The sequence below is a fragment of the Empidonax traillii genome, unplaced genomic scaffold (genome assembly GCF_003031625.1).
Source record: "Empidonax traillii isolate 1590-97213 ecotype Southwest subspecies unplaced genomic scaffold, ASM303162v1 scaffold57:size2250009, whole genome shotgun sequence".
Taxonomy (NCBI): domain Eukaryota; kingdom Metazoa; phylum Chordata; class Aves; order Passeriformes; family Tyrannidae; genus Empidonax; species Empidonax traillii.
The window spans coordinates 43536-67941 of record NW_020955250.1 but is presented as its reverse complement, the minus strand read 5'-3'; the positions used below and the strand labels follow the sequence as shown (position 1 = coordinate 67941).

The 24406-nt window shown below is 38.9% G+C and overlaps 1 protein-coding gene across 1 annotated transcript in view; it reads left to right on the top strand.

Annotated features, from left to right (window-relative positions):
• LOC114055526 (contactin-associated protein-like 5) overlaps positions 1–24406 on the top strand; it is a 200759-nt gene that overhangs the window by 145233 nt on the left and 31120 nt on the right. The window contains exons 8-10 of the mRNA XM_027879776.1: positions 6973–7237; positions 9848–9997; positions 11158–11329. Of these exons, the coding sequence (XP_027735577.1) occupies positions 6973–7237; positions 9848–9997; positions 11158–11329 (587 nt within the window). The remainder of the gene's footprint in view (positions 1–6972; positions 7238–9847; positions 9998–11157; positions 11330–24406) is intronic.

Sequence of the window (24406 nt, the reverse complement as noted above, 5' to 3'; positions counted from 1 at the left end):
GTTTTTGCACTGCAGTCAGGTGACAGGAATCATACATAAAAATGTTGGATATGCTTAGTGACTTTCTTTTCTCAACTTCCCAAGGATTAAATTGAAGTTCTTAAAAAAAAAAAAAAGTTTTATTCAATTACTTAGTGAAAGTGTTCAGTCTCACAGTTTAAAAGAGAACTGAATTTACTGGGTTTTAGGTAAGGCAGGTGAACTCAGATTCCAGAAATATTTGGATACTGTAAAAATAACTTTTTATATTTTCTTCTATCTTCCTTTCTGATCTCTGAGTCTTCAGATGAATCCCCTTCACATTCTACCTGTAGTGTAGAGTAGCAAGAAAGTCTATATAAATAGCATTCATTTTAAGGTCCCATTTTATTGTTACTGAATGGTATAACAGGATTATTTTGAAAGAAATTATATCACCTCAATCAAGGTCTTAAAATAAAGTCTGTTTAAATGACATTTTTCCCATTATTTTCAGTTGGCCTTGTCTACAATTCTAGAGTTTCATAGTGCAAATATATAATCCAGCACATAGCTACAATAATAAACTCTCTTTGATATAAAAGTGTTTTCTTGTGTTGGGATTTTGATAACTGTGATGACAAGTGACGCAAGTTTTTGGAGAGAGAAACCATTTTTTTAAATGCCTACTTGACATGCAGAAAAAAATGACAAGTTTCTGAGCAAACAAGGCCTTTTTGAGAGTCATCGGCCTTCAGCAAATTACAGGTTAGAAACAATTGTTCAGGGTTTTATTTATTACATTATCTGGATAGTCAAATTGAATGAATAGGGCAGTTAGTACCTGCTGAGTGGAGCAGGATGTTTCAAGGTGGGACGTGATAAGGCAGTTAGTCCCTGTAGGAGAGGAAGAGAGATGGCTAATTATTGTCAGAGGAGTTAGCAGGGAAAAAGGAAAATGGGATGGAATGTAATTTGCTGCAAAGCCAAGGCTTTAATGTATTTTTTAAGGTCTTATTTCAACTGGTAAGGCCTTGGGAACTACTTGGTACTCGGCTGCCTGACATAACAGAAAGGGGCAAGCTGACCCCATCACAGTCAGAAGCCTGGATTGTGTGCAGTTCACACCAACCATTTAGCACTGTGTTATGCTATGATACACAGATAATTGGAATTTAAAAGAGGAAAAACAGTTAAAGGAAACTAATAAATAAAAACAAAACAACAAAACCCACAAAAACCCAAAACACAACAAAAAACCAACCAACCAAAAAAAAAAAAAAAGCAACCAAAAAAACCCGAACAAACAACAGAAGAAAGCCCTGATAAGAATTGCTTTCTGTACATTTTTCTATTTTAAGGTAGATGTGATCCTATTTTCATAATAATAATTAAAAAAAATTCTTGCTGCTGTTTTGTTCCAGGCAATAAAACTTAATAAGCTGTAGATCACTTTACCTTGAGCTGGAACAAAAATTGGACTTGGATTGTAATAATTTGCCAGTTTAATCTAAGACATCTATCTTGCTCACTTCTGGCAAGGTGAATTTGAAAGGCTGGCTTGATTCCTACTTGTTGTTCAAAGGAGAGTGTCTGGCTGAGATTGCGTTAATTCCCCACAGCAGACCCCAGAGCACTGTGCTTTGTGTAGCTAGAAAGGTGTTGATAACACACCAGTGCTCTGGCTACTGCTGAGCAGCATTGGCACAGCAAGGCCACCTCTCCAATATTTGTCTCTTACCAGGAGCCTGGGGGTGGGTGACATAGCCAGGACAGCTGACCCAAACTGACCAAAGGGATGTTCCATACCATATGAGTCTGCTCAACAATAAAAGCCAAGAGAAAGGAGAAGGAAGGGGATAGCATTTATTATTGTGATGTTTGTCTTCTGGAGCAACTCCTACTTTTGCTGAAAGCCTGCTTTCTGGGAAGTAGCTGGACATCACCTGCTGATGGAAAGTAGAGAATAAATATTTTGGTTTCCTCTGCTTCTGTGTATGCTTTTGCTTTATTAAACTGCCTTTATCCTGACCCAAGAGGTTTTTTTCCATCTTTATTTTCTCCCCCTGCCCCATGAGGAGGGCAGTGATAGAGTGGCTTGGTGGGCACCTGGCTTTCAGACAAGGTCAATCCACAACAAAGGGAAAATATTAAGTGGTCACTTTTTTTTACTGTTTCCTCCTGTTTTCTTTTTTTTTTTTCCCCTTCTCTTTGAGGGAAACAATGTGATTTTTCCAAATTATCTCTATATTTGCTCTCGTCTTTTGTCAGCATCTCTTAACTATTGTGCCATGTAATGGAACAATAACATGCAGTTACTGTCTATGGGCATAAAAATGGTAAAATGCTTTGTTCTGCTTCTGGCCAGTGACACAGTCAGCTTAGGACTCTGAGATAAAGAACACCCATAAACATCTAGCCAAGCACCTAATCCCTGATTCTCTCACAGTCAAAATGTTTCAGGTTTTTTGAAGCCACCTTTTCTTTCTTTTTTCTTTGCTAAGTGCTATTTTTTCCACATTAGGAACATTATCTTAGTGTAAGCAACTTAAGGCAATTAATGTAATAAACAATTAGAATTTTATTGGCATTCGTGATACCTACAGTAAGTGGAGAATAGGACAATTCTCTGTCAGACTGATTATCACAGGGCTGTATTACTTTCAATGAAACCTGGATCAGGAAAGCTTTATTTCATAATTATTTTCTAATTAAATTTTGGTTAGTGAAAGAGGAATCCACTTCAATATAGGAACTTCTCTAAAAGTATGGGGCCGTGCTCTTGGAATGGACTGGTTGCTCACTCAGTGGACTACTCCTAATTCAAGTAACACTGCACTTTGGTGCTCCCATATCGTTTTTGAAGGCAGTTTGCAATAGTATTTCAGAAGGCTGGAGATGGGATCTCACTTTGATTTGCTTTTCATTCAGTGCTCAGCAAGGTCTTGAAAGGTATTTGAAATCTATGTGGGTTTCCTGACATCTGTTCTGCTTGAGATGGTTAATTTAAAAACAGGATATGAAGGGACCTCCCTCATTCTCAAAATCCAGTTGCTCAGAGTCGAATGACAGTTTTTCATCTTATCCTTTAAAATTGCATCAGAGGTCACCTTTTTTCCTCTGTGACCTTGCTTGCAAATTCATCTGCAAACTCAGTCTCTTCACAGCTAGAAATACTCCTCCAATTTCTGAGCTGGAAATATTCTTGCCAGTTTACCACATTTGTATCTCAGCCAGGCCTGGGATTTTAGTCCCCTTACCTGTCATATGAAATCTTCCTTTCTAATCTTCTGCAGAAAGCAAGATATCCTTTTTATTGGACAGTATCCATGGAGTGATTAATGACAAAAGTTAAGTGCCCATTTGATGCTCTAACCTGCAGGTAGAAGAGCTCAGAAATACTCATTTATTGTTCTTTATTTTCAAGCTGTGATCTTGGCCTGGATCCTCTGGTAGGCTAAGTGCTGAGGATTTCAGTGCAGCTGTCAGTTTGAATAATTTCCCAAGTGCATCTTATTTTTGATTAGTATTCCGTGAGAGCAAGGAGGATGCATAAGAAACTTGATACCAATTGCCCTGACTATGGTGTTGTCTTCTCTCTTCATTGAACAGTACATAATACTACATGAAGAAAGGCCAGAAAAGACTGAAATGGTTCATTAAAGTTATATAGGTTTTATTGAAGTCCCACAGAAGTCACTGGAAAGGCTCCAGTCAGTTTTGGATGAGGTTTATGGCTCAGAGGATCTTCTAATGTACTCCACTTTTATCCTCATCACTTAGCAACTGTGTTATTCCATTCGCTTTTAATAGGAAAGGCTCTGAGTCTTCCTTAAAATCCTGTAACATGATGTTGCCTGTTGATTCCACACCTTACTTGAACAAGAACTATCTCTAAAACTGTACCTTACCTGCAGAAGTCCGGAGTGGTTCCACTCTTTTCTTGAGACAAGTTCCATGGCAGCCATAATTGTAAATAACTCCATTGCATTTCTAGGTTCAGAAATTTTCTCTCGTAAGAACAATAAGAACTCTTTTGGAAAGATTTCACTGCTTGTTAGAGGAGTCGTTAATCAGTCTGAGGCTGGACTCAATGGAATTCTCGAATGCCACATGATAGCTAGAGTTTGCAGCAGCTGAGTGGAGCTGAGCATCTCCTTTGTTGTCTCTAGGGATTAGACTGTTCTTATCCCATTTCCTAGCCAATGAGCTTTAACTTTTCAGTTAAACTGGGTTCAATTATAAAATCAAGTGTCTGCCAGAAATCTGGCATATACCCTGGAGAGTTCCAGAACTGCTGCCAATTAAAGCAAAATGCTCATGATCAGATGCAGGTTTAAAGGGAGCTGTTTACTTTTCTGACTTAGACCTGCTGAAATAATTAATTTGAGAATAAAATTCAGTGTAAATTTAACAGTTTTTGTAAAGGCGACCTATCCCACCTCAGTGGACAAAAGTTTTTCAAATCAGCACTTGGATATTTCTTAATCGAATTTTCATGTTATTGTCTCTAGGAAGGTAGACAGCATTGGTCAGAGTAAGGATGTCAGCAGCTATTATTGGTGTATATTAGCTACATCATCTGGTTTTGCTCTAGAATACTGCTTTTAGAAGGTGTTTCCCTCCTAAATGAGTCAGTTCAACTGATTTAAGTTTCCATGGCATCAATTGCTTTATTTAACTTTTTTTCTTTTCTTTTTTTTTTTTTTTCCCAAAAACACTGGCTGGTTTTTAGCTCTGAGTGCAATTAGTTAAGGTCTTTACATCGTGGGGATCTCAATTTTTGAATAAGAACAACTAAAATATCTTCTGAAAAGAACTCCCCCAAAAGGTAGACACACCCCTTGTCTATCCCAAAAATGTACCTTTAATCCCACATGCACAGAATATTGCAGTACCACTTCTATACGTTTCCACCTGCTTGTTCTTGTGGAAGGTGGAATCTCTCTGCTTAAGTTTAGTCAATGGAGAGGCTACAGAGCTTGAAGTGTCACCAGGTTAAGCAAGGGAAGAGATGTGTAGCTCCTGTCCATATGCCTGAGCACTGGCCATGGAGTCAACACTCTTTGCTGATCATGTCTCAGGATAGGATTTCTGTGCATGAATTGCTAGATACTGTGAATGACTAGAGTCTTGCTGAGTTTTTCAAAGTGTGAAGGCAACCCATGAACTTAGGACTGGTTGCATGTGTTCAGAATCTCATGTTAAAAAGACAGACAGAAACATTACCTTATATTTGGGTATATGCTTATGCATCACGGATATTTCGCTACGGTGCTGCTGCAAACAGCTGGAAGAATATTAACTACACAAAGTCTTTATTGGGTTGTTTTAAGGTCATCTGAAAGTTTGATGTGGACTGCAAAATGTTTTTTCATCTTATCATTTGCCTTCTTTGGCACCATTAAATGAGTCTAAGCATAGCTTTTTCTGCAGGTAGGTAAAAATTTGGAAAGAGCTTTGAGACAAAAATCGGATCTGAATTCTTTACTGTGAGGGTGATGAGATACTGGAAAAGTTTTCACAGAGAATTTGTGAATACCCATTTCTGGAAGTGTTCAAGGCCACATTGGATGGGGCTTTGAGCAACCCAGTCTAGGGGAAGGAGGATTGGAATAAGAAGACCTTTAAGGTCCCTTCAAACCCAAACCATTCTATGATCAATATATGTCTTAAAACTTCATGTAGAGTACTGAAATCACTGCAAAGGTCTAAAATTCCAAAGGACAATAGTAACTGCCATTTTAAGTGTCTAAACTTAAAAAGGTCTGGAGCAGATTAACTGTATTTATTTATAATGCTGTGATTGACTGTCTTTGTTTTCTGTAATTTAGCATGCATTTGATTGAAAATTGAGGTGGAGATATAACAACAACAATAGCAAAAAAAAGTTTGTGGCAACTCTTATGCAGGCAAAACCCACCAGGTAGTAGAAACTTTAAAGGCTGAGAGCAAATTCCTGTCCTACTTCCCACATGGCTGATGTGGAGTAGAGTTTGGATAAGTTTTGGATTGTATCTCAAAACTCATTCTAATATAGTATATCCATGGATTCCTTTTGTCATTGCTAAATCTCAATCTCACAGGGCAGGTAATATGTAAATAACTCCATATAGATAAGTATCTATCAAGGGCTGTTTCATCCAGTGATAACTTCATCTATTTCTGACACTTTATTTTCCATTTTAAAGTACAAACTGGAAAGACATTTGAAAGTGATAGGGAACAGTTCCATCAGCTGTCTGAGATTGCAGAGAGGAATTCCCCAAGCACTGTGCAACTTCCTGCACATCCATCAGGTGCTGTTGGTTATAATTATCTTGCTAGAGTGAGGTATGAGCTCTGATGAGAAGCGTTATCATGGAGAAAGCCTTACACTCCAATGTTTTTGTCAGATTACAGTTAGTATTTTACAGAGCAGCCTAGTTCAAAGCAAGGTGGCTGCAACAATCAAGGTGGCTGCAACGATATCCTGGAGTGGCTTTGAAAGACATAGCTCCTTAAATGCATCCTGGCTTTATATGTTGTTATGGTTTTATTACATATCTTGGGTGACCTGGTTGGAGTAATCTACAATGGCTGAGCAAAATGGAGTTGTTTCTTCCACAAACAGCAGTGATACATGCTGGTACAGATACTGCTGACTGCTTTGAGTAAATGTGCTGCTCTTCTGGGCAAATAGCACCATTGATTTCAGGGCTGGATGACTGACGTAATCAACTAAGGCATGGTGTTGATAAGGGACATTTAGACACATTTAGATCCTTCTAAGAACTAAGGTTTTGATTTTTTGATCTTTCCTATTTGGAATGAAAGTAAAATTTTGAAGTTAGATGTGTTTTGCCAGCATGGACAGATACATTTCCTAATGATTCCTGGAGATTGTCTGAATAACAATACCTATTTCAGCCTTGAGGGCCATTAGAAATCCAGTGAGCTTATTTAAATAAAGATGCTTTGGAATGACTGAAAAAAAAAGTCCTGCTGATTATGTTTGATTTTTATTGTTTGCAGGGTAATGTGACCTTTTCTTGCTCGGAACCACAAATTGTTCCCATCACCTTTGTGAGCACCAGTCGAAGCTACTTGCTACTACCTGGCACTCCTCAAATTGATGGTTTGTCAGTCAGCTTCCAGTTTCGGACATGGAACAAAGATGGCTTACTTCTGTTCACTGAATTGTCTGAAAATTCTGGACCGCTCTTGGTTTACCTCCATGGTGGGAGATTGACATTACTTATTCAGAAAGAGACTGAGAACCCAGTGGAAATCAGTGAAGGTGCTTATTTTTTGTTTACTTTCACTTGTCTCCCTCTAAAACACAAAGTTTCATCTCCACAGGATGAAGAGATCAAGAAATATGGAAGCACCCAATCTTCCTTTCTCATTTAAGTTTTCTTTTGATTTGCAGTGGTAGAGCCACCCTGTACAGCTTGATCTAAGCATGGAAAATTGGCATCCTGAAATCTCTAGACTCAATATGTCTTTAGTAGTCAGCTGGGAGGCAGCTCAGCCACTGCACCTTTCTCCAGCACAAGTTAAGGCAGCCTCAAGGCTGATTTTCTTCCTCTGAGCGTAGCTTTACACTCTCCCTTTGTGCTACACTCAGAAGAGAGACTGAGCATGGGCTTCTTCTCCTTACACTTCCTTAGCCATTTTGCTAGTTGTTTTTTACAGTGCAGCGGGTGGGATGAAAGAGGAACAAATAGGGTTGCCTCTTTAATTTAAAATTGTGGGGAAACTGCTTGTAAACTTACCAGAACACCTTTGCATCGCATTACAGAGACATCAGGGAAACAATTTCAGATGTACAACAAAGGTAAGACCAGAGTGGTCCAGCTACCATGTGACTTACATAAGCTATGCTGGCATCTCAAACAGAAATGTTTCTAGTCCAGGGCCTCTGTATATCCCCTTGCTGCTATGGAGGCATGTTGTGGGGGAGACTGGGAAATTAGTTTTTTGCATTGCTTGAATACCAGTTGCCAAAGGTGGACTAATGGAACTCAGATGAAACTTAATAATAATAATAATAATAATAATAATAATAATAATAATAATAATAATAATAATAATAATATCTATTATCAGTAAGTGTATATAACAATATAATTATTATAATAATAACTGTTATTATATAAAAGAGAGCAGACGTTTAAAAACATTCAATATTAAAATATCCCCTGTAAAGACTAAAAGAGAATAGATGTATCTATTAAAAGAAGCAGAGATAAAAACTGACAGAGTTGTCAAAGCAGAGCTGTATTTCTATATGCGTGTTTCATTCCCCTTTATGATAGAAAATGAGGCAGCCCTGCATCTATTAGTATTCATGTAGATTGCCACAGCCGTAGCTTGCTGCAACTGAACACTGAAAACTGAGGTTTCAGCTATTATTGCAGTCCTAATTAAATTGTTGACAAAGCTGAGACAATGTCAATATTTGTTTGGGTGTGAATGTTTTTATGTAATTCTGAAATCATGAACCTGAGCCCAGCCTTTGGTTCTATCCAAAACATGGCTAAACTGCTTATTTACACAGGGAAAATATGCAGAAAGTGCTAAATGCCATGTTCTGCAGATGTCAGGTACTCACAATAAACTCATGCTTGCTCAAGAATGAACCTATTTTTGCCCCAAATGGGACCTATTTTGTTTTGTCATCGTTCTGAACTTCAGCAGCATATTTCACTTCAAAATGGACTCATTCTAGTTGAAAAATCATACATTTTTTATGTAAAACCAGCCTCTAATTCTATGGCAATTGTGCATGTGTTAACAGCCATTACTGAGGAAATAGTCTCATTTTCGACTTCATAATGGAATGGCTTTTCATGCAAATAACACCCACATTTTTTTTTATTGTGTTTTGAACTGTTCCCACACCTCTTTGTGCTACTAAGTGCTTGTTTGTTTTCTCTGAAAGCTACATTAACAAAAATATTCTGTTAGGGAGGGGAGTAAATACTGGTTCTCTGTACCTGATCTCGGTGACTCCAGCCTGACATTAGCATATTTTGAACTGTAATTAGGTTACTTTTGATCTGCACCACTGTGTGTGAGCTCAGAAGCTTGTCCACTGATTTTTATGGCTATCAGAGTAGTGGATATGGAGTTTCTCTGTAGTTTTGTGGTGCTGTTTCAAGAGCCACGTGGTGCAACACTGATTTTCAGAATAAGGAAATGGAGAGGTCATATCTGGATCACTTTGTACAAGTCTGTAGAAGAAAAAGAGGCTGCCCTATGTTGTTATCTCTCCTTTACCTTTTTCTGGTCAGAGAAACAATCCCAGCTCTCAGAAGATCCATGTTGAAATCCAATGTAGAAAGGTGCAAAGTACATCCCTTAATAGTACTGTGTGCTGCATTAGTGCTGAAGGGTTTTAAGAAACACAAATCCTGCTGATACCTACAGGAGACTGTCAGGTTTCATATGGAGCCTGAGAACGGGGTATGACTGTATCACTGAATGTAATCCTCTGTGACCTCAAGCAAGTGTTTAGTACCAGAAGCTCAACAGAGATCTCTGCACGCTCCTGAGACCTATAAGCATTTATCAACAGACTGAAGATAGACACAAACACACACAACATGATACCGATGTGCTACCACAAAGGTGAAGGATCTGACTAGCTTGATGAGTCCTTGTAGCACCAGGTTAGATTAAAATGGAGATGACCTACTCAAATACTATCAAAAGCTTTCCCTTTCTTTGGCACTTCTATGCCAGTCTGTTTCCAGAGGTAATGAGCTCCTTTCAGCTCAGAGTTCTCCCTCTTTTTTTGATCAACTGCGTATTTGTGGTCACCAGCTGGAAGCAAAAGGAGGTTTGAAGACCACAGTTGTCTCCTGCACCCCTTTTTTCATGTTTTGTACTTGTTTTTTGCCAGGTGCCAATCTCCACGACGGGCTTTGGCATTCTGTTAACATCAATGCCAGAAGACATCGCATTACTCTGACACTGGATAACAATGCTGCCACTGCCAGCCATGCAACCACTGTCTCAAGGATCTACTCTGGGAACAGCTACTATTTTGGAGGTAGGTTGCTCAGACAGGTTTCTGTTGATGCAGATCCTCAGGTGGTCGCCATTGAGTTCTCCCCAGGTGCAGGGAGAACTCTGCAGCTAAGAGCAAATGAAATGACTGATTTTGGACAGCCTATTGAGCTACAATGTATACAGCACTGGGGGCAGATTGAAGGGTGTTGGTTAAGCCTGACAGAGAGAGAACAAGCAGAACTGCTAGCGCAGCTGTAAAAGTAGATAACTTGTGGTAGTCAATGGATACCCACATATGGCTGCCAAATATGCAAAATCTACAAAACTTTATTAACCACAAGCGGGATTTTTCAGGGGTTTGTTTTTGAGGTCTTTTTCTTGTTAAAAGGGCCTAGAAATATTAGTATTATCAATATTCCTGTAGATATCACAGTTCTGATCAGGCTCAGCTAATCTAGACTTCAGAGCTTAGATGACATATGGCTCAGATCTACAGAGATGTTTAGGTATAGTGCTTTCGTAGAAATGAATATAGGTTTAGTTCAAAATGAATATAGGTTTAGTTTTTAAAATGGAAAGAACAGTTGTGAAACATACTATCTTCTTTTTTTGGAGTGCAAACATTAATTTAGGTAACAGTAGTGTAATTAACTGTATTTTTATATCATACATTTCTATGTAGTGTTTACTGTAGTGAGGGTCTGATCTTGATGAACCCTCTAAGGGTTCTATCCTCTAAGGGTACAGCACTAAGTGAGGATGCACAGGAGGCTTTGGATCTCAGAGTTGTCTAAATATCGAGGAAGCTCAGATACAAATGGCTTCCTTGCTGCCCGCAGGATTTCATCCTTTTACTGCATGCATTGCTTCAGTAACAGAATTTACTGCATAATGATTTTACATTTTGTACAACTTTTTCAATGTGAGTTAGTTGCTATCAGCTGTGGAGTTTAAAGATGAAAAAAAAATCACATTTTGATTTTGCTTACCACTTGTGAAAACCTGATACTCTGATATTTCCAGTAGCTGGCTGCTCTCTATTTTTTTCCCCCTAACTGGATTTATAACACAGGAGGTTGCATAGCACAAGGAATAAAAACCTTTGGAATAATAAGCCTATGAGTTCTTGCATTATGAAATCCCAGCAGAAATAGTTGAACATTCCAATATTCTTCTCTGCCTCTTCTCTTTTTCCCACAGGGTGCCCTGACAATTTCACTGATTCCCAGTGTTTAAATCCCATTACTGCTTTTCAAGGCTGTATGAGGCTCATCTTTATTGATAACCAGCCCAAGGACCTCATTTTAGTTCAGCAAGGCTCCCTGGGGAATTTTAGTGATTTACACATTGATCTGTGTGGCATCAAAGACAGGTAATTATTATTTCCTCTTTCTTATATTTGTTCTTTTTTCATCCTAGTGGTTTATAAATACAGGTTGCATTAAGTGAAAATTCTAATCTGCCAACATTACGGATATTAGGCATAATAGAGCTACTAATAGAAAATACCGCAACAAAGATAGGAGGACTGGAGGGGAAATGGTTTCAATTACAGGAGGCTCTCTTCACATTGACTTGTAGGAAATAGAGTATGCAAATTCAATCAAACTACAGATTGGTGAAAGGATTAAATTTTATGCATAAACAACATTAGATTGCTTTGAAGTTTTAGAGGAAATGAAAGAGAAGGAAAAATGACTTGATTTATCAGAATATGTCATCCCCTTAATATATTAGTTGGTTTTGCTTAAGTGAATAATTTACAATTTTTCTCGTTAGCCATTACAGCACATTCATGATGAAGATATGGTACACCTCATGTGCAATACTGCCCTTTCAGTGAGACAATGCAATGATGAAATGTCTGTATCTGCCAGAGACACCTTTAAGTAGTAATCCGAATCCCTCCTAAAATGAAACCTGACAGGTACTACAGATTTTCTCGTAAAAGTAGAAAGGAAATGAGCAACCAATTTTTTTTTTTTAAAGTACTTTATAATTTCTCTTTTGTTTCTTAGGGATTTTTAGTGTCTAAATATTTCTGAGTTATTTCTGCAAATGTGTGCTTTGAAGTTGGTATGTGGAATAATAGGTTCTGGGTTTTGTTTTGTTTTTTTAATCTAGCTAAGTTTTGAAAAATGGAAATGAAACTGCTGCTGGAAATTTCATTCATCTGTACTTCAGATAGTTAAGGGAGTAATAAGAATATTTTGGAAATGCATTAGGACTTTAAGCATTTAATATATTTTTTTTCAGATATGTTGCTTAGAGAGCTGGAGCTGAAGGCCAGTCTCCATTATTCCTTACTGTAGGTGGGAACAGCCTGCTGGAGCTGCAGTTTTTTGATAAGTGGGCAAAACCTCTCTGATCTGAGACCTTTATGATCGTTTTTGTATGTTCACGTTTGTTAATTTGTATGGAGAAAGTACTCAATTTGCTGATCAAACCTCTTTCCACGTTTGATGGTTACTGAATTAAGGGAGATGTTAATTTCACACTTAGTGTGCCTGAAATGGTAGAGGATATTTATAAGATAAAGCTGATTTAATAAAAGGAATAAAACACCATCATTTTTGTGAAATATATCACACACACACAAAAAAGTTATATGTGATCTAGTGAAGATTTAAATACCATATTCAAACGCTTTTCTCTGGACAGCTTTAAATTTATGTGTCCATACCATATGATACAGATAGATGTATACAAGACACGATCTCTAGTAGTTATGATCATATAGTAGATATGATATACTAGATCATAAAGTAGGTATGATCACAAAACCAAGGCAGATTTTAAAAAAGGAAAAAAAATGATTTACAATTGGCAAAAATTACTGTCTTAAGGATGAATTTGCTATATCATTGGAGGTGCACTGAAGGGGAAGAGAAAAGCCCGTGATGTGGGAAAGTGTTGGGTTGGTCTTCAGAAATTCTCCTCATCATGGAAAGGTGTGAGCCTCACTGGCACCGTGGAGATTGAAACTTTTTCACTCACTGAAACGGCCAGTGCTCCCTCCTTGTCTGAAAACTCCAATAACTGTGCTTTTGCTGGGAAGAAGAAAGGATATGTGTTTGGAGGTTTTGTAGTCCAAATCATGTTACACTTTTTACGCATCTGGGGTACAATCTTCAGAGAAGTTAAATTTACAGAATTGATTTCATAAAGTTAAGTTGCTCAGTTCAAAGAAAATAAATAAGGAAATTGATCCTAAGCCAGTGGATGAGCTGGGGAAAGACTGAACAAGAAAGTATTTGTGCAGTGTGTTCCTCCTAGTAATTTTTGAAAATTGTAGGTTCTGCAAGCTTTTATTATGGCGTAATCAGTTATAACAAATATAGGTGAAAAATTAGAGATAACAGAAGATTTGAATGCAATTGTGCCAGGTCCTGTACTCAGGTCCCAACAATCCCATGCAATACTCCAGGCTTGGGGCAGAGTGGCTGGAAAGCTGACCAGCAGAAAAAGGACCTAGGGGTGCCGGTTGACAGTGGCTGAACAGAAGACATTGTGTGCCCAGATGGCCATAAAGGTCAAAGGCATCCTGGTCTGTATCAGAAATAGTGTGTCCAGCAGGGCTTGGGAGGTGATTCTTCCCCTGTACTCAGCACTGGTGAGGCTATACTCTCAAATCCTGTGTTCTTTTGGACCTCTCACTGTAGAAACAACAGTGAAGTGGTGGAGCGCATCGAGAGATGGGCAGTGGAGCTGGGGAAGGGTCTATAGAGCAAATCACATGAGGAGTGGCTGTGAAAAATTTCTTCACTGAAAGGATTGTCAAGCACTGGAATAAGTGGTGGAAATCACCATCAGGAAAGTAGTGGAATCACCATCCCTGGAATGGTTCAAAAGACATGTGGATGTGACACATTAGTGATGAACATGGCAGGGCTGGGTTAACAGTTGGACTCAATGATCTTGGAGGTGTTTTCTGACCTTAAGGATTCTGATTCTATCTAAAGACTCCACTGATGTCTAGTCTGTAGACTAGATAGTGCACCTGTGAGTAGTTTTCAAATATTTTTCAAGTTGGTTCAATGCACAAAATGTCTGACACTTTCAGTAACTAATTCAGCTGGTCACTGTTAAACTAGTGCTCTGTGTCACACAGGCTTTGGACTAGGAAAGCTGAGGTCTGGCTCCAGCTGTGTAGGATCTCTGTATAAGGAGTATTAAAAATCTGTAAAAGACTCTTCTCCAAGAAATGTGATCTTGCCTTTCTTAATTATAAGATTTATTGCTGTGTGCACTGTAAAGCACAAGTTTTTGTAATTTTAGCACATGTGGGAATCGTGTAGCTTAATTACCATGTAAATGGGATATTCGTCTTAGTTATCTGAGCAAAAAACCTCTTTTGAGGAATATCCTCCATTTAGAAAGCAGTTTATTTGTTACAGTCTTGTAGGCCAAGCTCATTCAGACTTGAGTTCTGAAAGCAGTGGTTAGGCAGCTCACTGCAACTTGTGCCTGCTCTTAAAAAGAGAATTAATGACTCTATTTTGAAAGATGACAAACTGGGATGACTATTGATGCCAGCAGTATGTTTTAGACAGAACACAGTTGTGTAAGCGTATTATGCACACACCACACATACACACCCTGGGACTCTCTGTATAAAGTGATGAACCTTCGTCTGAAGGACTGAGCCTTAATGTCTCATTATCACTCATCTCTAGTATTTGAAGAATATGTGTGCTTAAGTGAACTTGGCATTAATGCCTTCCGTCTCCCTGTATTTTTTATTTCTATCCTTCAGTAACTCTTTCTTTGGAAATAAATGCTCTGGTACTACCTGGGATATCAGAGAGTACACACAAGAAATAGGGTTGTCCAAAAAAATATAGAGTTTAGCCTTCTTTCCATTTGGTGGCTGAGGAGACAGTGCCAAGTGAAGATGCTTTTGGAGATACAAGTGAACTTAACCATCTTGCTGAATCTGCTTTAAGGAGGTGTTTTCTTTTTTGCTAGAGATATTGGGAGGCTTCCTACAGCCTTAGCAATCCTGTGAACGTGTCCACCCTGTAGCTGCTCTGGTCCTGGTTCAATGTGCAGTTCAGGATGTATCTGTGAGAGCTGAGATTAGCAGATAACACAGAAAACCTCACGTATTCTGTGCTTTCAGTAGGACATTAAGACGTTGTACGGTCTTGAGTTGAGCACAGCAATATGGGCTGTCCAGATGACGGAAGAAGGCCCATTAGCACCATCTCCTATTAAGAGACTGCTTTCTTCTAGCCCTCACTTCAGTGCCAGCATCACTAATGTCTCCACTGTTGCATATCAAGTTGTCTCGGACTTGTAATCCTTTTGTATGGTACCTAGACGTTGTCCTTAGATGACACATCCTGTACAAGGAGAGACATCCTCAGTCTATTCAAGTCAGAGCAGTGTCTGCTTCACAAGTCCTGCAAAGTATTCCCTTCTTCAAGTCCTTCAAGACAAAGCTGTTCCTGCAAAACCAATGTTCGCAATGCCTTATGGAACAGAAATTAGAATCTGTGGAAGGAAGCAATTTTTCTGGTAGCATTGTGCGTGCAGGACTTTTGGCAGGCAGGAACTGTCTGCCTACTACAAATCCTGTTAACTAAATTTTTTTTTCTTTTCTTCTTAGTATGTATATTTGTCTGACTGTGCAAATACAACCAAGTACAGAGTGCTCAGTCTTTCCTGAGGATATTGAAAAGTGTGATGCTTACATTGCTTCTGTTATGAAGTGTTTGAGGTCATAGCTGTCTGTGGTGTATTTATCCCCGTTGCAGTGAGAGGTAAAGAAAAATTGAGACAATATTGTGCTAAGCCACCAAGGTCTGCTCCATCTTTAAAAGGAAATAGATTTCATTTTATCCATCTCTTTTTTTTTTGTCTTTTCAGGATTTCTGCTTTTTTAGGAGAGCAGGTGCACATCAGGGCTTGTTCGCTTCACACTGAATTAAAAAGTCACAAAATTCTTCATAGTTTCTTACAGCACACTGGCATTTCCCCTCTAAGGCATGGTACAGAGCAGAAAGTAACAAGGCAAAGATGCATTGGAAGTGAAGGTGCCATGAAGTCCTTGAACTCAGAGACCTTTTGTTGGGGAGGAAAGAAGATATCTTTCAGTATTGGTGCAGTCTTTTTGAACATCTCTGACCAAAAGCCATCTCATATCGGCCTAAACAAAAAAATGCAGACTCTCTTTGAATTTATTTTCAGTTCAGAGTGATAAAGATTTAAGCTCATGGCTACAGGGACCATTCATCCCTCACTCCTGGTGTTTTGAACTGTAAGTGTTTTTTGAGAAGTAAGGCATCTTTTGGGAGAGACATTTTAAACCTAAAAGCTTCCAGGAGAAAATCTGAGCAGTAAGAAAGTCTAATAAGAATGGAATAATGTGTTCAATCTTTGGTCCTTAATGCCTTAAAGAGCAGATGTTGATGTCAAGGGATGGGGAGGTGGCAGGCAGCATAAAAAATTCATTTGCTTCTCATAGATGCAGTAAGTCAGAAAGGATTTACTCCATTCTCTTGATCTCCACTAAGTCTCTAGCTTTAAGTGTATGGCCAGGCTCCCTATCCTTCACCTGCAGGTCATGTGTTAGGGTTTTAAAAATACAAGATAGAAAGACTTTCCTAAGTACTTCTGGTTTAGAGAAGAAGAAAACAAAACAACATACAATAGAATGTCTTTTTCCTAATGGAAAAATGCACTTCCCTCTTCAGTATTTTATGGTGTTTGCAAAGGTATCTTGACCGTGTCAAGCAGCTTCCTGAGAATGGGTTAGGGATGTTGTTACAGAAAATTCTCACTCAGCAGGGTAAGAAATCACAGCTGCATCTAGTGCAGCAGCTGGCTGCAGTGTGCCTGGCACAGATCTCTTCTTTAAGTCCTTTTATCACTGATGAAAGGCACAAGGCTGCTGCCCCTGGAGATGCCAATGCTTCCCTCCTACGGCTAGTATGTGTGCGTGGCGCAGAATGGAGAGTTGAGTCTTCCTGTGCCTTTTCAAACTGACAAATCCTAACCTGTTTCTTCAGGAGAATGATAACAAAAGTCTTAGTTTCTCTAGTGCTAATAATAATTCTCTAACCTGAGGTTTATTCAGTCCTGTGATAGGCCAGAAACTCAGACCATTTGCTATTTTCTTCATGCGGTGTTTTATCCTGTCAGCCTAGAGGAAAACATGCTTGATGCCATTCCCCTGATCTAAGCAGGACCCCTGAACCATAGCATTGATACCAAAATACTAGGTTCTTACTATTTACAGCCTTCATTTTGAAATTTGATATACCTGGCAACTGCACAAATTTTGAAACAAAAAGCAGCTAGTAAAAAAACCAGGTGTGCTAATGTGTCCGAGTGAGGAGCAGCAGGGAGATAAGCAAACACTGTAAAGTAAACATTAGCCAGGGCTTCCACTTGGCATTTAGTTGTGGTTATCAATCATGCTTCTAAATTTCTGTTCTCTGTAAAGATATACAGAACCCAAACTGTTTCTTGAATGGCCCACTATAGATGAAAAAGAAAAAAAACACCATAAAATAGGACTGGAAAACATGCCTTGCAAAGACAGATTGATTAAGTTCTTTCACCATGTCACCAAAAACCAGGAAATAAACTCCCCAATCAGTTTGTTAGATTAGAAAACTAGCACTATTTTATTCAGTGCTGGGTGCATGGGGGTCACTCCACCTAATGTGCACACCCAGCAACCTAACAGACCAGGTTATATCCATGAAACTAATACACATTGACTACATTTCTATTACATATTCATTACATTTCTTGAATGTATGCATATATGCTAATTATTTCTATGGACTTATTTGGATATGGTTCCAGATCTAATTAATTAATTTCTCCTTGAGAGTATCTCAAATACGTGGTCAGGTCCTAATGTACTTCTCTTATCATTCTTTGCCCAGACACACAATCCTTGTTCTCGAAACTCGGGCATCTGCTAGTACATATTAATCACTGATATAGGTAAATAAGGAATCAGTAGCTGGCTATAAGGGAGTTAACACAAAGCCACATTAATCTGTTGCATTTTTGCTAAGCACTACATGGTACAAAACTAAGTATTAACCATGGATATAGGGATCAAACACTATTGTGCTAAAGTTAAAAGAATTTTCCAACATCTTCCCCCAGTGCTGCATAGACTCCTTTTTGAGGAAATATAACTTGTTTGGTAACAACTAGAAGAGATTGGTGAGGGGAGGCAGAATAATGGTCTTCAGGTGCTCAAAGGCTGCTGCAGCACTGAAGGGAATAATCATCTTTTCTGACCAAGATGTGTGGGAAAGCAGCCATGACACAGATTGCCTGAGGAGACTGTCAAGTTTCTGTCACTAGAAGGCTTTACAGAAGTTAGATGAGTCTCTGAGAAATAATGAACATGGGTATGGGTGATTCTACCTTGGGGTGTGAGCATGGACTGAGTGATCTTCCAAGTTCCCTCCAGCTCTGTGCAATTCTGTTGCATTTGCTCAGGCTTCTCCAGCAGCTGAAACAGCTGTGTCTTGTTCCTGCTTTGGGGGTTCTGAAGTGTCAACAACCATAACACTGCTCAAGAAAAAAAAAAAAAACAAACAAACCAACCCCCCAAAAAGTGAAACAACCAGCCCAAAAACAAGTGGGAAATATCTTTCAGGAAGTCAGCTCAGGATATCTCACACCTGTGAGAATGCTCAGTTAGTGTATATTTCTCAGACACTCTTAGGCAGTGAGTGCTGCAGTGGGGAGTAAGGACTGTGTAGCCCATAGTATGGTTTAGTGGCTTTTTTTATAACCTGATATATATATGTATGAAATGGGGGAAAGGAGCAACACTTCCTACTAATATGTCACTTCCCTGACTTCCTTGATTCATTTTTACAACTGCAGGATGAAGCTGTGTGATTGCAGAATTTATTGCCCTGGGATTTTTTTGGGTTATCTTCTTCACAAATTCCATGATGTCTAGAATGATGGTTAAGCTCAAGCAGGGATTTTTCTTTGATGAAAAGTAACTTGGTTCCCTTCTACTTGGCCCTCTGTTTTCATGAGATCCTGTGACTTCTTGGAGTTGACATGTCTGCCTCTCTTTCAGATGTGCTGAAAATGAGGCTGAGAAGTTTGTAAACTGTTTGGAGAAGGCAGGGACTGAGGCAATGGATAACTATAGAAACATCTCCTACTTAGTTAATCAAGCCAACAGCTGTGTGTTGATACCTTCACAACTTCTATTTGAGTTGCTCAAAGATGAAATTGAAATCCAGTTGGATATATTCACTGACCTCAGCCTTGGCCTGGCCAGCCGTTTCCAAGAAATGCATCCTCTCTGGGCCACTCAGAGGAGGTGCTGTGTGCACCTCTGACTACAGTCTATAAGTCTGTCTTTCAGGCCTGATGGCTGTTTCTAAAACTGACACTCTGTTCTTTTGTGTGCCACAAACTGTTCTCTACAAGGAGTGATTAAATAGGCATGGACTCTTCAGCCTGGAGAAGAAAGAGCTAGGCAGAGTTTTGTGATGAGGAGCAGCATGAAGGAGGTGAATAATAAACAAGAATTTGCTGTTTCTCACAAATTCAAATCTTACACTACATCAAATTGGATGTTGTTAGATGCTGTAGAGGTCAAATGTAAAGGAAAAAGCCAGTAAGGCGTACATGAATCCATAAGCCACAGATGGCTGGAAGCTGGCAAAGTGTTCAGAGGGATGCTCTTGAACTTATTTCATCAGCATTTTTGCTGTGACCCTGTCAGAGTAAAGAAATTGAAGGAGAGGCACTGTCGATCTGAAGCAAGTCTGGAGAGAGTTGATAAACTTTGAACTATGAAGTCCAAGTTCCTCACTCTTTTATAAAACATCATTTTCATTGTGCCCAGCTCTTTGTACCTCTGTTGCTCGAAACCAAAATATATTACAACCAAACTGTGATAATCTCAAAATACATTAGAATCTGACTGTGAATTTTGCTAAGTACTAATACTTTCTGCACTGTTTTCTCTTTCTACGTGTCAGTGGAATAGTGGGCGTGTGGGTCTGTCTGTGTGTGGGCAAACAATGGAAGGCATAGCCTGGGGAAAACTCAGTCATCCACTCATTTAAAAATAAATTAAATGGGTAGGAAAACAAATATGCAGATGCTGAGAATTTGGCCACACTGTTCAGAAGCTCTGGGACTTCCCATTCAGCAGTTGGCTTGAATGCCAGATTTTGTGACTAGAAATACTAGCTCCAATCCTGAAGCTGAGTTGGTTGTTTGCTGTGGTTGGCATCCTGTTCAGATAATAGATGCAGGAATGTGGGCTCAAGAGATATTACAGCTCAAGAGTTGCCATGGATATTAGGAAAATGTGCCAAAAAATCATTATACCTCAGCCCAGAAACACTGGATCTCCAGCCCTTCATCATACAGCACAGATGCTCCCTTTGGGCTGAGCAAGGCCTGCTGCTCTTACTGCAGATGGACCCCTTGGAATAACAGCAGCAAGGACTGCAATTTTGCCTGCAGCCTGAAGGCATGGGTTATTAATATCATGCACTTCTTACATGCAGCGGGACAAACTGCTTTGCAGTGTTAGTCACAGAGAAGAAAATTCCATTTCCAGGAGTTCTTGCACTCTGTATGTACACAAACAGGCAAGATTTGGTGTGGTTCCCCCTACCAGCTCCTCTGAAGTCTATAAAGAGAAGTGCTTAGAAGCTACTGCAGTTGGGATAACTTGTGCCAAAGAGCAAAGTTTCCCTGTAAGTGGAAAACTGGTCTCCTTTCCTCTGAATTGATATGTCTCATGGAACTCCTTTGCCCCTCAAGGTGGTGCTAGACAAATATTTGCTTCCACAAGGCTTTTGAGGCAAATCTTCTTGGCACACATCCATAACGATGACATTGGTTCCATTAATGTTTTTGAACTTGTCAGCCCCCATCACAAAGGATGAAGTGTTAGAATTGCACTGCGAGAGAGAAAACTCTGTTAAGGAGTCTGAAATCTTTTATGATTCTGCTGTTCCTGCCAGGACTGAAATGGCTTGAAGCAGTTAACGTTTTGTTGGCAGTTTAGCTGGACAGAGGGAGAGCTGAGGTAGATGCAAAAGCACACTGTTGTACACCTACTGTTATATTGTCATAAATTCTATGTGTGATTTGTGCCTGAGTATGTAACATTAAGTAGTCTTTGGATTAGGAAGGTCTTTTTGTGTTGAACTATTGTTATTCATAAATGAACTATGAGGGGAGTTAGAGCCTGCTTTTCTTTAGGCTCAGGTTGCATGAATGCGTAGATAAATGCATGTGCTGCTCTCCCCATCTACAACTGCTGAGGTTCTTTAGTCTGACTGCTGCAGTTCATGTTGATTTCGCACTGATGAAGCTTTGAAAGGGTTGTCCTGTTTTTCCTTGGCCGGCACCTTGCCCTTGCTATAGCAACTACTGACAGTGCCTGCCAAGGGCAACACTGGGAACTTCAGTTCCATAAAGTGACCTGGGGGAGGGAGGGATAGTAAAAAAGTATTCACTTTGAATTCACCTCAGCAGATGGACGGATGGTGCATCTTGTAGAACATCCTGGGAATTCCAATGATCTGCCATAAGGAACACAAAACCTGACCTCAGATATTTTCTTGCAAATCCTGGCAGTGTTTCACCTCTGTAGCATCAGTGGGCAGACACAAGCACACACTGATGTTACCGCCCCTATTAAACAAAGATTCATCTGCATATTCCAATTCTCCTAGCAAACACAAATGGAGAGAGCAGCTTGTGGTATACCCGATAATCTCTGCAATGGGATTGGCGTTAGCAGTTTTTACTTCATTAGGGAGAAGTGTACAGAGTTGATTCATGAGTTGGCTCTCCTGTACTGCTTGAGTTGCAGAGCACAAATATTGCCCTTAGTCCTATTCTTTTATCCCTACAAATGTTTTATCTGTTAAAATCCTTCATCATATTTTCTAAATAAATTATCTTAAAGTGTTATTTTTCCTTGCTAAATAGAGCTGACCTTTCAAATCCTTCTTTATGCCTATTTCCTTTGTAGATTCTATGAGATTTTATTATCAATTTTTTCTTATAAGAAATAGTATTTTTTTACTTTTTTCCTTTTAGTGCTGAACTTAATATTGCTTCATGTGTTGTACTGTCAAAATGGGCCTTTGGGAAATTAATTACTGTTTCAGGTGAAGGGTGTTAGGATAAATCCAATGAAAGCTCAGTGGGTTTTTTTATATTTCCCAAATCTCATCTAAGATTTAACATATTCCCTGCAGCAGAATCAAACTATATATGATCCTTTCATCCCCCCTAATTTGACCATGCAAATGAGAAAATACCCCAGCTAATTATGTCCAGTGAGTTTTAATTTTATTTGTTAGAGGTCCAGGCTGGGATTAAAAAAGCAAACAGTTAATATTGCATTCAACTCCACCTAAATACCTGCAGTGTATTTCAGAAGGAATAATTTAAAACAAACAAACAAACAAACAAACAAGTAACACACAATTTGGCATCCATTCTTGTAATTCTCTATAGTTTTTCTATTTTCAATATTTAGTGTCTCCTCTCCAGAATTAACAATTATTTTATAGTTTGGATTATTTTCTCTTTGCTTGCGTTTTATAACAATGAGTCAAATATCTTAGATTACTCTCTTTGAGTTGGGATGATAATCAAAGCTGGGATGACTTGAAGACATAAGAGGGGGTGTCATGTCCTTTTTTCTGATTTTGGTTAAATCTCAAAATTGGTTTGAATATTGCCCACTTATATTTCCATCCAGATAAAATAAAGCATTTTACTGCACTCATTCAGATGCTGAAATACCTGGATCTAGGGTTTTTCCATTAAATGCTGCATACAGGAGAGGTCATCCTGCCTAGTTATAGGTAAATAGTTCTTCTGATCTTTTTTGTAGTCTTAAAAATCTTAAAAAGATCATTTCAGTCCTGTGAGTAATTATTTTCCCCCTCACCTTTTGTCTCTCTTGCCTATTTTAGGAGTAAGTGAACATGCTTACAAATAGCTCAGGGCATAATGAAGCTTCATGTCTTGTTCCAGTTTATATATTGATTAATGAAATTGTGGAAAATTTTTCAAAAAGTTTCCCTTTTTCATCCTTGGTATTTTGTAAAACACTGGCAATTTACTCTGTGCTTGTCCAGCAAAAATTACAATATTTTTAGAAATGTCTTTTTCATCAAATTGTCCTTAAAGAAATTATGTTTTTTCCACTTTCTCTGTACTAAGACCAAAGCAAAACACTGGAAATAGCAATGTGTTAATCCCTTGTAGAGATCACTAGACAGTGAAATAGAGAAATAGAGAAATACATTATATTCTGTGAGAACTGAAGAACCTCTTGGGTCCTTCCCTGAAGTATGCACCTACATCACAAATTAGACATATGAACTAATGGAATTAAATTAATGGAATTAAACCCTTGCAGGTAGCTCATTTTGAAGTGTGAGTCTTGAAAATCCTTTCACTACAGCCCAGGTTTTAGAGTGGAAGGACAGGATGCAGAAAAACTAAGCAAGATTTTAAAAATCCAAACCCACAGCCATCCAAAGCTGGGTGTTGGAGATAAAATCCCCGCAGTTCTGAAGAGCATCCCCTCATCTCCTCATATCTATTCTAATGTTTAAACTTAGCTGAATAATGCAGGTAATGGCACTACTTCTCTCTGTGATAGCTTGAGGGCTGACTGACAATGAAGTGTAATAAACCCATGTAGAACAATTTCCTGCTCTTGGACTGGTATATGATCTTTGTGCTGTCAGATGCACTTGGTCTGTGGTAGTTATAAAATAAGAATATATTTTTACAGAGCAAAGTCCCTGAAAAGTTAGGCAGTCACACTGGAAAATCTCCCTTTGAGAAGGGGTCAGTGTTCCAGGCTTTGTGTTTGTTTAATGGGAATGAAAATGAATGCTCAGATTATTTGGATGATGTAATGAGTTGTTTTTGCCTTAACTTTGTTTTCCCTGGCTTTGTTTCATACATACAAGACCAGCTGCAGAAAATGACGGTTCAGGCCCATGAAGCATCACTGGTTTGTAGAAGTACTGCGTTTCAGAGCAAAATAAAGATAGATTTGTCTGATTGATCAGTATTGTTCAGTAAATCCTGTAAGTGGTAAAGAACTGGTTTGAGCAGTGTGAACTCCTTCCTATAACTGCAATGACTTCAATCTGTGGAACGTGGCTGACATTTGAGATAGTTAGCATTGTCCCTAAGAGTGTGGGGACTTCCTGCTTGTGTGGCAGAGAGATTTGTCCTGACTGAGACCCTTGTGGAAAAAGAAGGCAGTTTGAAGGTAGATAAAGGGCTACTTAAGTGGCTTTCAGAATCCAACTTGAGTGTGGAATTGATATTTGGGGGGTACCTGAATAAAGTTCACCCCTATTGCTATTCCTTTAGAGTCAAAATTCACGGAATGTGTGCAATCCCATGGTAAATTAAAGGTCAAATGTGGGGATGCATGTAG